General features: G+C 40.9%; 1 protein-coding gene across 7 annotated transcripts; it reads left to right on the top strand.

Moving 5' to 3' along the window:
- The first annotated feature begins 522 nt into the window (after positions 1-522).
- Positions 523-17,587, top strand: Gls (glutaminase). 7 transcript variants are annotated; one of them, XM_076427893.1, is made up of 12 exons: positions 523-873; positions 2,587-2,684; positions 7,618-7,653; positions 8,482-8,581; positions 8,726-8,868; positions 8,990-9,363; positions 9,514-9,794; positions 10,154-10,330; positions 10,856-11,016; positions 12,564-12,707; positions 13,775-13,915; positions 14,334-17,587. In XM_076427893.1, exons 1-12 carry the CDS (start codon positions 538-540, stop codon positions 14,512-14,514), a joined length of 2,172 nt encoding a protein of 723 aa, XP_076284008.1. In that variant the 5' UTR covers positions 523-537; the 3' UTR covers positions 14,515-17,587. The 7 variants fall into 7 exon arrangements, with proteins under 7 accessions (XP_076284008.1, XP_076284009.1, XP_076284013.1 ...); XM_076427894.1 differs by having other exon boundaries at positions 12,582-12,707; XM_076427898.1 differs by lacking the exons at positions 523-873; positions 2,587-2,684 and adding an exon at positions 2,707-6,253.
- The last annotated feature ends 384 nt before the right edge of the window (positions 17,588-17,971 follow it).

Consider the following 17,971-nt stretch of genomic DNA (forward strand, 5'->3'; position numbering starts at 1 on the left):
TAGAATTTTATAGAGTACGAATTATTTTAACCTCTTGCCGTACGTTTGACGAGCAATCAATTAAATGGAAATTATTTCATACTTTCTAGTGCATTTTTTCGAAGTCGGTTTAATCTTTTTTTATTTCGTTTACGAGGCGTAATTTGCATTTTCATCGCTACATGCTGCCGAATAATGCAAATTACGCGAGGTAGAAGCGCTGGCATAATTGTGTAATATCTAATGGAGACTATTTTGTAACATTTTTTCCGTCAGATGAAAATTCCCGTTATTTTCTCTGAACACACCTTGTATCTCGCAAAAAGGAATGTTAGCACGTTTTCGAAGCACTGTGCGCTGTGCACAAGACGATTTGGACCGCGCGTCAACGCTCTCCCTCGTTCTCCGGCTGCGCGAAGGGCGAAGGATCCTGGCCCAAAATCCCCAACGCTCATTGTGAGAACCAGTTCCGTATCCTATTGATTTCCTACGGCAAAAAATCCGATTCGGCCCGTAGCGTATTTCTCGATGGCGCGGAGCGCCGCGTCTAAATCGCGCATGTGCCCTATATGCCGGCGGTCCTCCCCGTTGGCGGACGTCCCCGCGACCCTTAATACCGCAGTACCTCCTAGTTATCGGGACGTCGAGGGTCGGCGGTCTCGCGTCACCGTTTCCGAGCGTGTACGTGCGTACGCGTGCGTGTTCGCAGCCGTGTCCAACCCCTTGAATCGCGTGGCCGAGTCTCGAAGCTCCACCACCGTCGAAATCCGTCGAGACAGCTCCCCTTTACTCCGCGAGAGCTACCAAGAAACCGTCAACGGCGAAACCACGAGGATGCTGAAGATCGTGAAAGTTGGCGCGAACGGGCTCAGGAAGCTGCACATCAGCAACAAGGTGCGAAATCCTCTCTTCTCTCGCAGCCCCGTTATTGATCCGAGGGATTCCCGTGGAAAATCCGACGTCCCACGTCTATTCATTCAGCAGCTGGGCCTGCTTTCGCGATTTCAGTGATCGGTTATCTCGTGGCGATTCAATAAACGTTCCAGGTCCTCTTCGTTTAGCTTCCTGCCGAAGTGTGCGTGGTCCTGACGTGTCGAGTACTCCGTTACTTCCGGGAAGGGCTGAACCAGATAGCTGGGATATTTGTGCTCGTTGGGAGCTTCATTCTCCTCTATTCAGGCCAGAAACAGTCGCAGTATGCCAACGTCGTAGTAGCCCACCCGGGTCTACAACCCCGTCTTGAGATTCGATTCTTCTTGATCATATTTTTGAAGTTACGTGTTCTTGCTTCACCAAGGCAGGCATCGATCACACACAGTGACGTGGGCTCGCGTCATTCTATTCATGTTTGTCGTCCACGTGGGCGGTGGCAGTGGCCCATGGCCCATTTCAGCGACAGAAATACTTGACCGCTCTAGAGGCGACTCGCGGCAAACCAGCGATCGACCAAATCACTACAATTAGATGATCGTTAACATCTTTCTCCGCGAATAAATTACTGTCGATGATCGGCAGCTATTGTGCATCGTTCATTCACGTTCGGTGCGCGCGAACTTGCTACCCTTGTTTGTCACGAATATGGGTGGGAACCATTTTTGTGTTTGTCGAAACCGGGTCCCCGAAAGTGGGTCAAGGATGGAGCGCGGTACTGGTTGAGAAACTGTTTTCGTGTGTGTTCGTTCCGCTGATCCGAATTACACGTGGCAGGTTTCGGCTTAGGGCAGTTGGGGTTGATTCATCGAAGGATCAATACAGAACTGCCCTGGCAACTCCCTTCGTACGCTTCGACGGCGACCCGAAATCCTTCGCTCGCGAGACACGAGGATTGGGTCTGAGGAACGGCTGCAATCCTTTCTCTCGATGCCCATTGTCTCCGCGACCTGGTTCGGGCTCCTTTGATCCTCCGGGGACGTGTCTATTTTAAGCGTTTTTCGCGGTCGTCTATCACCCATTCGAACGCAGTTGTTTATTTATTGTTAGACTGCGCGGAGCTTTGCGCGGAATAACAGGTTTCGAGATGAAGAATTGGGATAACAATGAGGAAATTTGCTCCAGATTAGAAAATCAGGATCATAGCATGAATGAAGTTAAAATCACGACCGTGATCGTGATTCTGCGATCACTAAATAGACAATAGATTTTATGCATTGATGACAAAAACGAGTCGGTGTAATTTAGAAAAGTATATAAGACCACTAGGAAAATTCAAAAATACTGTTACATCATTTTCAATCTATTAAACATATTGAGAAAAAAATAAACTTCGACTTCACTGAAGTTCGTTGCGATTCAGGTACACCATTTTTATTTTGCATAAACATATCCGCTGTCTAGTGGTAAATAGACAGCGAATTTTTATGCAGAACAGAAAATGTTCGCATTGATTGCAAGACACAGGAGCCAAAGAAAAGTTGTATTCTTCTTTTAATTTTCCTATTAAGCTGAAACTAATACCTTGATGTCCTTAAATATTTTTAACATGTCCACTCTTTTAAAATGTACGTGTCCAATTTTGCCATAAATGCATAAAATCCGCATAGCGATAAATCATGGTAAGTGATTTCGTACGCCATCGCTAATTACGATAGTAAAATTGATTGATTGCAGAGACGGGCTGCGGTACCGGCGTCGAAGAAGCTCGGAACTATGAAATACTTGGACGCCGCTTTCGGAAGTGCCTTAGAATTAGAACGCGCACAGACACGGTAACGAACACACTCTTTCCACCTCTCTTGTGATTATTTATCAATTACTTCGTCGGACTGCCAGCATCTCCGACCACTAGATACGTAGCTTTCGTCTCGATGGAGCCGCGATCACGTTCAGGGGAGTAGGGTAAAAAAGGTAGGGTTTACTAGGGTAAAAGAAATTCAATTTTTTGAGAAATATACATTGAGGAACCTGCCATTAAGTATTCCATTAATTCAATTGGATGTGATCAGCACTTTTTACAGCAGATCAAAAGTAAAGCGTTACTGTTGCTTCATACTGATGCAAACGATACAAAAAGTATGATATTTCATAATGGGTGTTACACGATACGCAACTATGCATACGTACTCGAATCACACGCGTGCCATTGACCGCGAGAACAATGGTACATATCTGAATATGCTCGTTGTCATCGTTTTTACATAGTAAATCTTTGCATCCGTATCTTATCAAATGCAAAGTATCTCTTTCGTGATTTGAAAATTGGAGCAGTCGAGCTAATGAACCGATTCTCGCAGGGAAATACAAGGCACAGCGATGCATTGAAAATTGAAACGCTCGAGCGAGGAACGAGAAAGTTTTACAATACGCTTGATACTTGTTGACACCCGAATGGTGAAGCTCGCGTCTGTTTTAACACTAAACCTACCATCGGATAAAGTGGACAGTGCCATTTGCGCGAATACGACTTATTAGCGACGAAGCACAAAACACCACATTTCTACACAATCACTGGACACTACACAACACACTTTCCGAAATCGTGACCGCGAACGGGAAGAAGTTACTCCGACCACGGTCAAAATAATACTACGGTTGTCACCTCGGTTTTTCATGAACGGTTAAGGGTGGATTTAGGTGGGGAAATGTTGCGTTTCTTAATTGCACGGGGGTGTGTCGGTAGGACTTTAGGTTAAGAAGTGGGGAAACTGTCAAAGAAATTCCTTTTGGTATTGCTTACGGTCGTCAATGACGTGATTTATAAGGGTAGTCCGTAAACTACACGCTACAAATATTACAATAGAATACAGTGGAGGGGATTTTCTTTTTGCATTCATCGTGTACGACCTTTTTGCGACTATCGAGGATTTACTGTATAAGTAATGCAGTAATGCTTATATACAGTGAATTACCTAGTCGCCAATTGCTTTGTGTTTATATTTGCCGTTATCTATATCTTATTTGTGAGATTGCCCGAAAGCAATTCCGGATTTATCTCGACGGCCCTGCGGCGTAGGATGAACGCACGCATACCCTTCAACTTCGGTTACGTAATTCGGAGATTAAATGGAAACGTTTAGACCAAGCTAGTCCAGTTAAACTTCAACGATGCGTACAATAGTCCAATTGCTTATGTCGCAGACCGTTGTTGCGTATTCGAAATAAGGCTAATCGTTTATCACGTTCTCCTTACTCGAGGAACATCGTAACAATGGAGAAATAGATCCACGCACTCGGTAAAACACAATGGACAACCAATAAATCCGATGCAATCGATGTCGATGGTTCTCAACCGTTCGCGGTATAGTGGAATTCTAAATCATCGCGCCACGGCTGATGTGTCGAACGCTCGCGTTCGATCCTTCTATCAGGTGCAATTGCATTACGCTCGAAACCATTCAACGTTCAACATATAAACATTTTTCGCTTCGAATGATAATAATGACGAAAATAGAACCACCCTTTACACATAGAAACAGGCATCGGCTAAGCTGTCTCAGTGAGACAGTACGTTTATGGTCTTTTTTTTAATCACTCATTTAATCATTTTCTACATTTTCTTTAACCCCTTGTATCATTCTCTTTACAGTTACAGTCATTAAAACGTCTATATTTTTTATATGGTTACATTTATTTTATTTTAGTTAAAATAAAAGGCGTAACATTCATATTTGTTAGTCTTCGTTCATAATCTTCATGACGAGCGTGGCTCGTTAAAATACGGCAAAGGGTTAAACAATTTTCGTGATCGCACTATGCGAGAATCTACTGTACTATACCACAGGGTTACAATTTTTGAATAAAAATAGAACAACATCAAAAACATAGATCTACAAAACATATATTTCAAATTTTTATTAAGGGCCCAAATAAAAATGTTTTAAGAAGTGCCTTTTTTATTTTTGCATGTAACCTTGTAAATTACAATTTTTGGAAAATCTTCTTTGCATATCATTTCGTTAATCAATGCTTAGGGCGTTTGAATACTCTCGTGGCTCACTGTATTTCATTCGTGCTTTCCAAACTACAGAAGACTATGTATACTTCATAATTAATATTATAATTATATTATTTTTAGTCATCGATCCGATAGTCGATTTCTTCGCGAGAGCCGCTGTTTCGAAGTTGCTGTGTTCCAAGAAAATTATAACTAGACTGCGGATCTTTATGCAAAATAAACATTTTCTCCACCGATTGCAAGAAATCGAAACTAAATTGAATGTTACTTCTTCTAGAGGAGAAATTATATATCGACATCTTCAATTTTTACAATTTTTCAACAACTTCATTTCAATCACTTTTCAACAACTGACCAATTGCAATTCTTACAAAATTTTTTACACGTTGCATAGTAAACTAATTATTCTAACTTCTCGAAAAAAAAAATCCAACTCGAATGGTCCAATATTAAAAAAGTTATCGTCCTTTTTATAGTATATGAATATTACTATGATCCCCACTTTATGTGGCTCACATCGTCTCCAAAAAATACAACCAGAGCTACAACAAGTTGTTATATGTCGAATATACAATTTAAAATCCGTAAATTTTGTCTCTAAAATATATTCTAAGTAAAGCCGATTCCATAAGAATGGAATATTTAAACCTACACATATTTAACCCTTTGCACTCCTTTGTCGAGTGTGACTCGACATCAGAGATACAGTAATGTAAATGAAACGGGTTTTTATATGTATGTAAGTACTTGGTTCTTCCTTTATTTCTTTAACTGTTTTATTTTTTAGTTGCAAACAAATATAAGCTACATTTAATATAATTAGTAAACAAAATTGATTAAAATAAGTAGCAGTCTAGGAACACACACACACACTGTCCTTTGAAGTACTAATAATATTGAAAAATAATTCTGAGTGTAGTTGGTTCCCAGAAAATAAGGGATATATATACATATATATATTTTTGAAATATTAAAATGGAAAAATTCGATTTTCCCTGGGGAAAGCAGATTTCCAGACTACCGTGCACCGTAATGGATTGCATGGCCGATTAATTGAGAACCATTGATCTTCATAGATCCGACCCCAAGTATCGCAATTTATTGTCTTAACGACGCTGCTCCGCATTTAAATACGTTCCACAGAGAGAAGGCATGATTTTGTTCTCCATAACTTTGCTGGATCGATCGACCGATCTCGCGCGCTTAGGGAACCGGAGTTTCAGTACCGCGATAAAGGTAGCAATCGAGGATAACGTCTTCGCAAGTGATGAACAACTGGTGTTCGTTCGAATACGTCCTCGAGACTGGACGGAAAAGAATGGACAACTGCAACGTCAGTGGTCATCACGCTGAGGATATCGCCGATTTTTATAATTCCTTCCGGTAATACTCGACACTCTTTCGTCGAAATCTATTTAATACTAGAATTAAGAGATCTGTTTCATTTAAGCATTAAAATAAATCTAGCCATACGAAAAATAGAAATTTTCTTTTTTCTTCTACGAAATTTTTCGGGATAAAGACGTTTTAATCTCTGTACCAGAAAGAAAATGATACGGCAAGGGGTTAAAATGGACAAGAGTTCGCTTTAGTGGGCGGTCGTATTTTTTTGTAAATATCTCGAGAACGGAGGCCGGGGTACACGAAAAAATTGTTCGGAACGATGGGAGCTCGACAGCATACATATTGTGAAACAGTCACCTATAGTGTTCTGCAGATCTACGTATTGAATACGTGTTCGACGCACGTGCTCGGTTTCGGTGACGAAATTGCGAAGTTTGACGCACGCTGACCAGATGACTATCATTCGTGGTACTCGACCATCCTTCTAATTGAATCTAATCGACTGTTTGTCCATAGGTGTGATTCGCCATTTATGGCATGCGAGATATTCGCTGCGCAAATCCGATCAGGCTCCAATGTGATCTTCACACTAACCGTACCGAGCACTAAATATGACTGGTATACGCATTCTTTTATGACAATAAGACACATCGGTATCTAATCAATTACTCAACATTCCGGTATTGTACGAGGTATATACCAATTTGATATCCGTAAAATTTAAAAAATCATAGGGAATGGGAATATTCTAGCTAGGAAGAAATGTTTAATTTTCGAGTTAAAATAGAGCTCCGAGTGCAAAAGGTTACATATTTGTGTTTGAAATGATACAGGCTAGTATTTGCGACCACCAGTGACGATCGCAGAGATTTATTATTTACGAATGTTTGCTTGTTTGAAGATGTCCGTAGGCGGAAAAAGCACGCCTCGCACCTGTCGTTGTTACCTGTTGGCGCCTCCGTTATTTTTGGATCGCGGTTCCCTGTTCGAGTGGGGTCGTAGCTCGTTTTCTCTCGTCGATATAAGATCGCGTTCCTTTTTGATCTCCGCGGACATCGACAAAGCTCTGGAGAGGTTCTTGCGCGGAATCAATTCTCTCGCGACAGTTGTGACTACATTATAGTTCGGTGACTGTAACAAAGACTACATAGTTTGGGAAAATGAAGGAAAATAGTTTAAGCATCGTTGTGCCTTGCGTCACGGTGGATGAGAAAGATTCGGCGGATAGCAAAGCGTTAGTGCCGATCAACATCCCCGATGATTACTCGATCCGATCGAAGGTCGCGTGCTCCATCTGGCTCGAGAAGAAAGGTTACAAGTCTAAGAGGATGCTGGCGCGATTCCTTAGGTAATCATTTCGATCACAGTGTCCACTGATACCACTTTTCGTTGTGTTTTTACAGCGAGTACAGCTTCATTCATGACAGCCATTACATGTAGTGAGTACCGTATGAAACGTGTTGTTGTTGCTGTTGTTAGTGTATCGTTGTTGTAGTTCAGGCATGTCAAACACGCGGCCCGTCGACAAGTATAGTTTGCGGCCCCACCACATTTCCTTTTTATTTTCAGTTATCTTTCTATTGCGGCCCACGAATTAATTTATAATACTTAACGGGGCCCTTTCTGGTAAAAAAGTTTGACGTGCCTGTTGTAAAGCTAATGCATGGCACGAATGTCAATGACCCGTCTCAAAATGAAAGTACTTTCTACTACCCTTGGCAGAAAATATTCGATCGTGAATATTGTGAAATATTTCGTATTCATAGTAAACATTATTTGATAGCGAAGAGGTTACTAAAGCAAAACATTTCACATTTCCACTACTGCAAATCGAGTAATATGTTAGTAAAAATATCATGTAATATGTGTTTTTTGAATTCGTCTCGATGTCCTCTAGATATTGTCAAAAAAATATACGTGTTCCCATTTGTAAAACCCAAGGTGACCTCGATTTCGCTATGAAAACAAACTGTTTCCGATATTTCTTTTTACTGGTATCTATTGCGCACTCTGTACCCTGCAACTCTTGTCGAAAACTTTTTTTGTCAGATGACCGCAAGTGGGTGAAAAATCGTGCGTCGCGTTAGAGGAAACACCCTGTATACAGCTATTCTATAGAATTATTCGATCGAGTTATATGAGAGTCTACTGTATAATATTTTGATCATTCCGCACCGGATAGTAAATAAAATTGCATGCTCGATTGCTCAGAGAAGAGTACGCTATAGTCTAAGAAGATAGTCAGCGAAACCCTCGGTTTGTTTTAGTACGAGAGACCAGGATCAAGCGACAAACGCCGAGGATGTATTGTTCGACATGTTTAAAAACGAAGAAACCGACCTGCTACCGGTTGGCAAGTTCTTGGCCGTGAGTACAGCTTGATATTGTTCTTATAACACGATTTCGCACGCGAGACTAGTACATAGGCGAGGCGAGGCGAGGCAAGGCAAGAGAAGAGAAGAGAAGCGTTGCCCTCGACGCTCTACATTATCTTGTTTCGCGTGTTTCAAGGCCTTGAGGACGACCGGTTTGCGAAACGACGACCCCAGGCTTCAAGAATTCTCAGACAATTTGCGAAAAGAACACTTGAAGACGGGAGGTCACGAGGGCGTTTCTCACGAGACGCAGAAATTGAATAGAGAACAATTCCGCAGGTGAGGCCACCCCGGTGAAATTACACCGTTTTCCCCGTACTGTATACAAGGGTATAGCCGGTAGAAAATCGTTCAGACAGGTATGCTTATTCGATTTGTGCTGGTTGCGTTCGTGTTCCAGGGTCATCAACCCGAATATAGTGTTGATCTCGAGAGCGTTCAGGCATCAGTTCATCATACCGGACTGGTCGGGTTTCACGAAACACATCGAGGACTTCTATTGGAAGTGCAAATCGAACTCGGAGGGCAAGGTCGCCTCCTATATACCTCAACTGGCTAGAATGAATCCGGATTACTGGGGTGTCTCAGTCTGCACGATCGATGGACAGAGGTTCAGTATCGGCGACACGTCGATTCCGTTCACCCTGCAGAGCTGCAGCAAACCGTTGACTTACGCGATAGCCTTGGACAGGTTAAGCCAGGAAGTTGTCCATCAGTATGTCGGCCAGGAACCGTCCGGCAGGAATTTCAACGAGCTCGTGCTAGATTATAACAGTGAGTTTCGGTCGCTGCTTGTTTTCTTCTTAAGGGGGTAGACGGGTAGACTCGTTTCCAGGATTGCAAGAGCTACTCCCTTAATCCACGCGAGTAGACACTTTCAAGGATTTCAAAAGAACTCGGATACATTTGTATACACTTCCCCAGAGAAGCCTCATAATCCTATGATCAACGCCGGCGCGATATTGGTCTGCTCCCTGCTGAAGTCGTTGATCAAGCCTGAGATGACGCTCGCGGAGAAGTTCGACTTCACGATGAACTATTTCAAGAGGCTGGCAGGAGGCGAGAATTTGGGCTTCAACAATGCTGTCTTTTTATCAGAGAGGGAGGCCGCCGACAGAAACTATGCGCTTGGCTTTTACATGAGGGAGCACAATTGCTACCCGGACAAGACGAACTTGCGAGAAATAATGGACTTCTATTTTCAAGTAAATTTTCCTCTCTTGCATTTTTTTTTCGTTTAAAATTAAATTCTAAAATTATATTACCACCTCGATTCTTGTTATTATTATTATTATTCGTAGCGAAAGATGTTTACATCAGGTTGAATGGTTTCGAAGAGATATGAAGGTCATTAGTATTTTTTTAAATGGTTTTTTAAATCGATGAAGCTTCATATTCTCTACGTGCGTCCACCTACAGAAAAACTCGCAACACTGACGTATGCATCTCTCGAAACCATACAACTTTATACAATAAACATTCTTCGCTACGAATAATAATAATGACGAAAATCGAGGTGGTAATATCTGGTGAACCAGCCTGTATAACGATACTCTGATATTAGTGTTGCGCCATGGAAGCGAATTGTGACACGATGGCGGTTATGGGAGCCACCCTCGCCAATGGTGGTATATGTCCCATCACCGAGGAGAAAGTCTTGAAGCCTGACAGCGTTCGAGATGTCCTCAGTCTGATGCACAGCTGCGGCATGTACGATTACAGTGGACAGTTTGCGTTCAAGGTAACTACTACAAGTAAAAACTGAACAAATCGCGTTTCGGGTGTTCAACACTAAACCTACCGAGCCTTGAAAGTGACCGGTACATATTTTCCCTTATGAAAATGACAAGATTGATTTTATTTAGACTTTTTACAGCTTCTATTGTAATATGTGCTCCACTAAAGATATCTGTACAACCATTCCTTATGAAACCATTTTTATTCTGTCAATAATCGTAAAATGAAAAGTCTGGAACTGGTCATTTTGACCGGTGATGGTAGGTTTAGTGTTAAAGGGGCATTCTTGTGTGAACGTTGCAGAATTGAACAATTTTCATGAATTATTTTGGACAGTGAACATTTTCTTGTAATTGTTGTAGCCACTTTTGCGTAATACTCTTTCGTAAAAGTCATATAAATTTGTTCAGCAATTCCTATTGGGTGATTCTTATACATAGAGTTTGTGTCAACATTTTGGTTGACTGCACAAGGGTTAAATGGTGCACTTCGTACAAAATCGCGATGGAAGACATTGATATAATTGCAGGTCGGGATACCAGCGAAATCCGGAGTGTCGGGAAGTCTTCTGGTGGTCATCCCGAACGTGATGGGAATCTGCACGTGGTCTCCACCTCTGGATCCTCTTGGCAATTCGTGCAGAGGCGTGCAATTTTGCGAGGAACTCGTCACCGAGTTCAATTTCCACAGGTACGGGGGTCGGTGTTGCTCGAAAAGACCGGATTGCTTAAAGCTTCTAGTCTCAACCGAGTTAAACGTACACGATTACACACTCTCGCCGCAATGCGAAAACACTTCTACACTAATTGTACAGGGTGTACCGGATAAAGTGTTACAAGCTGTTCTCTCGAACGCTGAGTTCGAGGACCTCCTTTCTCTCCCAAAAAATTGCCCCAAAAAATATCAGCCCTCCTTAACATTAATCATACCGGATACAAAATGTATCGGATATACATATCTTGTTTTATAAAAATTACAACAGTGAATTCATTTAGATTTTTCACAATTTTTATAATAATACGGGCTCGAATAATGACATTTATTGAATAATTTCTAACGGAAGCATCTTTATAATATCAATAATTAAAAGATAAACAATGTGAAAGCGGTCATTTAATTTAAATTACTAACCATTTAATTTAAAAAAAATTAAGTCGATATCTTCATTAGATTCCGAGAAAACAGCTTGTAATACTTTATTTGGTACACCCTGTATATATGTATAATACATATTGTGAACGCTGCGAGTTGATGAATCGCGGTTCAATTGTTCGCGCGAACAAGTTTCTGATTCCACTGGCATATGTATTAACGCTTGTGTGAATCTACTACAGTAAAGCCTTGATGTAAGAGAAACCCTCGGGTCCGCGCTGTCTCTTATATCGTGTGGTTCTACTATTCTTCTTTTTTGTGACCTCGCCGACCGCACCGAACGTAGAAAAGGACAGCGCATGTAAACACGGACCGCGCGTGGTCGAAGGCGCCAGATTTCCACCATGCCTCAAACCCTCACGTTCAATTTTTTGTTTACATTTCTTAGATCGTACGCTAGACACGATTTTAGAGGCCCTTTGCACTCGGAATTATTTTAACTCGGAAATTAAACATTTCAACTGCACTTGGTACACGGCAACGGGTTAAACGATACAACAAGTTTTTAATTTTTACCGACCATCGCGACCGCTGATTCTCGCTATTCTCTTCTACGTCCTAAACTTACTCCATGGCGCCAATTAAACCACTAAATGCAGTTCGAATTATATCGTGTTCAGTGTAATTTGAATAAGAAAAATGCCATAAAGAAGTTGGTGAAAGTCCCATAAAGAAATAATGAGAAATCAAGAAATTTAGTAATTGGATTAGAGTAGTGGTTCACACCGATATACTCGACCCCGTGTCGGATTACGCGGCATGTTTACACTGTTCGGCAGCTCGGGCTTCTTGCGGAGGGAATATTCGTTTCTCGTAGATCCTGCAGTTCCCGTTCTCTTAGATCAAGGCTTTACATTAATCGAACCACGACCGAGTGACAACACATTAATCAATTGTTTATTTCCCTTCCTTTGCTTTTCTCTCACGACCCGCTCTCTACACGTTAACCCGCACAAACAAACCTGCCCGCAAAACTCTCTGTCTGCGCCTTCAAAATCGGAACACGGACCATCCACCGGCCGACCGTAACTTGGGCTATTTTCATTGTCTCCCGTCGTTTCTCCATCCCGTCCCGATTAGTGTAGCACCTACTATGATCACAGGTATGACAACCTAAAACACGCGACAAACAAAAAGGATCCCAGGAGGCACAAGTACGAGACCAAAGGACTCTCCATTGTGAATCTGCTGTTCAGCGCGGCTAGCGGCGATGTCACCGCGTTGAGAAGGTTCGTTGAAATTGATCAGATGGTACAATTAGGTTGTTGCACATGAAATGTCCGATTTTAGAATGCATCTCTTCGAAAACGTTTCGATCAAGAAATACTATTACAGTTTATAGGTTGATTATATGTATAAAGAACTTTAAGGTACAAAGCTAATCCTTAATCCCTTGCCCTACGATTGATTTTACGGTTTCAATCATTAGAACTTTCTTCGTAGTTCGTGATTTCCTACAAAAGGAGAAAATTGATATTTATCGTATACCTACATGTTCTTCAATATCTACTCATTAACAAAACCAAAATAGAATTTAATTCGGTTCAAAGAAGATCAATAACATACATATTTATTAGACTGTGTTCAAAATCTTCAACACGAGTCTGACACGATGTTTTTCCAGGATTGCAAGGGTGCGGGATGCGCGTTCTCATTTCGCGATAATACAACAATTGGGTTTCTCAGTAGCCAAAAACGCTAGATAAAAGATTGATCTAGTACTCATCGCAACGAACAAAAGTCTCAGAGGAACCTTGTGTCTCGTATCATCCGTTCTCTTACGATCTTGAAGTTTCGTAAACTATTTTATTTCATATATCTACAGGGTGTTCCAAGATGGTATAAACGTAGAGGGGATGATTCTACACGGGAAAATGAGTCGAAAATATAGAATGAATCTTTTCATATGACGCGTCGTTCTCAAGAAAATTGAGTTTGAAAGTTCGACGAACACGCGTGCTATTGAATAGGAATCGTCTGATAGTCCGATGCGTCTGTTCATGATCGACTCATTCTACTTCTTAAGAACGCTAGGCACGCGAATTTGACGGATTGTTAGTCTTTCTCGAAAACGACGCGTCATATGAAAGAATTTATTCTATCCAAAACCCGTTTGATTTACATTTTTCTATCGCTAATGTCGAGTCACACTGGACAGAGGAGTGCAAAGGGTTAAGGTCAATTTCGCGGTACATTTTCGTAACAGATCTCCACCGATCCAGAGGCACAGAATCACGCTATAGTGGTCGCGACATAATTTTGAAATACCCTGTACAATATCACACTTTGGTTATAGGCATCGATTAAGCGGCATGGACATGACACTATCGGATTACGACGGTAGGACAGCCCTGCATTTAGCAGCTAGCGAAGGCCATATCGACTGCGTTGAATTTCTGATCGAACAGTGTGCAGTACCCGACAGTCCTAAGGACAGGTGAGCATGATTATACGCAATTCCAAAAAGTTATCAAACAATACAATCGATGCTGGTTCTAGCTGGGACCCTTTCTCCCTCTCCCTCCCTCTCTACACCATGCAATAATCTATACAGAAGGATATATCTGAAAAATACTTTTACAAAATACATATTTTAACGTAAGGCATTCTGTTTTCATTTAATAACTCTCTTTAGATTTCGAACCGCTCTAAAAAAAGATTATAATTGGTAATACGACCATAATAATATATTTTTTACCGAGATAAGCAATATACATACATGGCATTTCATCACGGACTTGTCTTTTGAGATCCATTTGAAATAAAACAATTTTGATTAGACTAGACACTTCTCAAGTGAAGTTTGAGGGTTCACATTGTTAATTGATCCGAGCTAATCGCGAGTTGCATTTCAGATGGGGAAAGCGGCCGATAGACGAGGCAGAAACGTTCGGCCATATGCAAGTGGTGGAATACCTGAATAATTACGCGGTGATGCGCAAATCGGATTTGGAAAACGCGGAAGAGCAGACGACTAACGAGAACCCTGACCCGAGGAAAACCGTGGAAACCACGGCTCGAACTCCGCTACCTTAAACGAAGCTTTATAGATAGGATATTTTTCATGGGAAACATGAATGGCGCGTGTATGCGTGTGAGCGTGCGTGTATGCGTGTGAACCTCGTGACGTAGAATAGGAAAAGGAATACATGGCCCTAGGATCAATGGACGCGATGACGGGTAATCAAGGTCGCCGTGAATCTATCGTTTTCGTGAAACACGGCCAATATTTCGTTCGTTTCTACGCTTAAGGGGGTAGACTCGTTTTTCCAGGATATTTCCAAGGGTGCGGGATGCGCTTTCTCATTTCTCGATAATGCAAACATGGGCTTTTTCAGTAGTCAAAAGCGCTCTGGATCAGTGTTTCCCAAACTTTTTTGTGTGATGCCCCACCTTTCTAAAATTCTTATGGCCCCTATGTAACATATACATAATTTTTAATAATCAAACATTGAATTGTTCACTGGACGCGTAATTTACATTATGCATATGTAGCTACTTTCATAAAGCTGCGACAGCTACATGCTGCCGAATAATGCAAATTACGCCTCGTGAACCTAAAAATAGGACTTTTGAGGGCGATCGCGACCTTGATTGATTTTTTATCTAGTGCTTTTCACTACTGAAAAACCTCATCTTTGCATTATCGAGAAATGAGAAGACGCATCCCGCACCCTTGCGATCTTGGAAACGTGTCAACCCGCTTAACTTAAGTTAACTTAAGTACTGGCTTGCCACGGGATGGCTACCACCCTTTCTTTGAAACCTACTGCAACGTGCTCTCCTCCCATTGATATTTATATTTTTGTATACATTATTCGTACGTTTCTTGCGCCGTCTCTTTTATGTAGTTACCATTCTGTTACCGAAGGACAGTGTTACGTGGCATTTTCTAGCGTTAGAACCGAGATATATCTGGTTTGCAGAGATTTGGCGAGTGAAACGGTCGTTGCTTACTTAGATAGACAACGACCACAAGTTACAGTATTATTTGCTTCGAAGAGGACGTAAGGATGTACCCTCGAATTTTTATGGTAGCAATTTCTGACTAGACTGAGGATCTTTATGCGAACCCTTATTTTATAGATTACCATTGATCAACCCTCTCTAAGGCTGCTCAGAGATGTCTTTGTTTTTTGTTGATATTTTCGTGTGCTTCACAGATTTACAAGCGTCACAAACGCATAAAGATCCGCATTCTATTTGCGACAGCTAATATTTGTGTAACCAACTCATGGGTTAGATGTCTCCAATGATAACATTTGTTTACAAAATAGCCGGAGCGTTAATCAACAAATCTGAGTTAGTTAAAGAAACGTTAGACGTCTCCGAAACGGAGCTATCGAAGCGTTAAGGGTTAGACCACCGGACGATCGTGCGAGGAAAGAGATGTGCGAACATTTTATTACGCGGATTGCTTTTCATTCGTTTATGTGATACTCATTCCTATCTGTCTAACGTTTAAGAATTCGCTCTCGACTGTTTCTTGTTTTCGAACAAAGCCTGCTAAAGAAACATATATTTTCGTACCGTTACCTCTGGATCAGAAAAGTCAATAAAGCTTCTCGATTGGTACCACTGTGAGAAATTTTTCTTCTGAATCGATAAATATATCTACTAAATTCGAATCAGACATACCACGATGAATGTTCTGACCAGTAATGGACAACGTTGAATGCTTTCGTAATTGAAATACCTGTCAAATACTGAATAGACTTTACTGCAGTGATTCGTTTAGCAGTCGACGCGTGTTAATGTCAATTTTTTGCAATCATTACCTGCAAACTGTTTTAATATCCAGTTATTAAGACGGTTATGCAAAAGCTTTTTTCCGTTTAACTGTTAAGAAGAACCGGAATTTCCAACTATTATTATCTTTTACAGCTTCTATTTCGTTTCCTGTACCGATTGTTTGAACCATTATTATCTCGATTTTGTATCGCTTTGAACATGGTTCCGGTAATTTGGTATTCTAATTGGTATCATTAAATATATACAACACCAATTTTACGTTTCAATAACCAATCGGTGGTTTTTATGCAACATCCTCAGTTTTTCAGAAGTTTAATTTTGAAGAAGCAGTGAAATTTTTTTTCAAAACTCTCTTCTACAAACTTTTCCAAATACAACGATATATTTTTTTACGACGTTATAAATATTTCAACGATATTGGAATATTGTTGACGCAGCAATTTTCTCGGACACTTTCCATTTTATTTTGAAATCGTAGGGCCCGGGGTGAATTCTAACTTCCGCAGTCTATCGATAACGAGAAAGAGAATTATCAAGTAAAGTCGATGTCAGCGTCAATTACTTGAAAGTCTGCCTTAATGTAGTCGAGAACGGGGTAGCAACGTGAATATATATAACGAGCGAAGAATCTTTAGGCGCATACGTGTCCGAACGCTGTGCGTCGATGGAGAATGCCTAATGGATGCGAATATATAATAAGTTTATTGGAAAATACAGATTGTTATCACGCTGGACGGTGGATCTTGTTTCCAAACGCGGCGTTCTCGTGTTAGAAGGGAATTCACGAAGCCCGGAGGCGAACATATCGAAGCGCGTTCCCCGATCTTGTTGCGCAATCTTTGCCAAATATGTATTTTCAAAGTGAAGGACAATAATAATGAATATATATATATATATATTTCGATCGTCGGCAAACACGGTTGTAAATTGCCTTCGAGCATCCACAATTACTATCCGCCTGATCTTCAAACGTTTACATTTAAACGCGAACGGGACAATAATCATTTTTATCGATAGCTTCCGAATCTCGAATAGTAGAACTGTTTCCGATGGTCGCGAGACCAACCCGCAACGTTCCGAATCGACAGCGTGGAAACGAACGGTTGCCGCCTGTTCCTCCTGTATTATTATGTTTCCGCAAGGATTCATTGCAGAATTAAATTGCGAGGACAGTGTGAACATATGTTACGTTCGAGGACCCGTCGAGAACCAAAGCTTGGCGTTTCAACGAACGGATTTCGGAGACGTTCGTTTTGGGCCACCGTTGGCGTTCGTGGGAAAACAGTTTCGAGACAACTTGTACCTGCATCCTTGTACTGAAGTTGCTTGACAAATAAATGTTCAACGTAAACTCTTATTTATTTTATTGCTTGTTAATTTATAGTTTATTAAATAATTTATTAAATATTAAATATAAATATTAAATTCCACTAAAAAGGAGAAAATAACTTTTTTAGGCATCAGTGACTATAAATAAAAGCGTGGAGCGTTAAACTATATTGATGTAATCTTCGTGGGCGCTCCACGCTTTTATTTATAGTCACAATTGCCTAAAAAAAGTTATTTTCTCCTTTTTAGTGCAATTTAATATAAGCGTGGTTTTTAAAAAGTTTTTTTTATATATTTTTTTATTTTATACTTTTTAGTCTTTTTCAAATGGCGACTATTATAATATGTATATATATATATCAATACGGCGACTACGCACTGTTGTGTTGAAAAACGGTTGTGTGTACTTACT

Source organism: Lasioglossum baleicum, chromosome 7 (assembly GCF_051020765.1).
Source record: "Lasioglossum baleicum chromosome 7, iyLasBale1, whole genome shotgun sequence".
Classification (NCBI taxonomy): Eukaryota; Metazoa; Arthropoda; class Insecta; order Hymenoptera; family Halictidae; genus Lasioglossum; species Lasioglossum baleicum.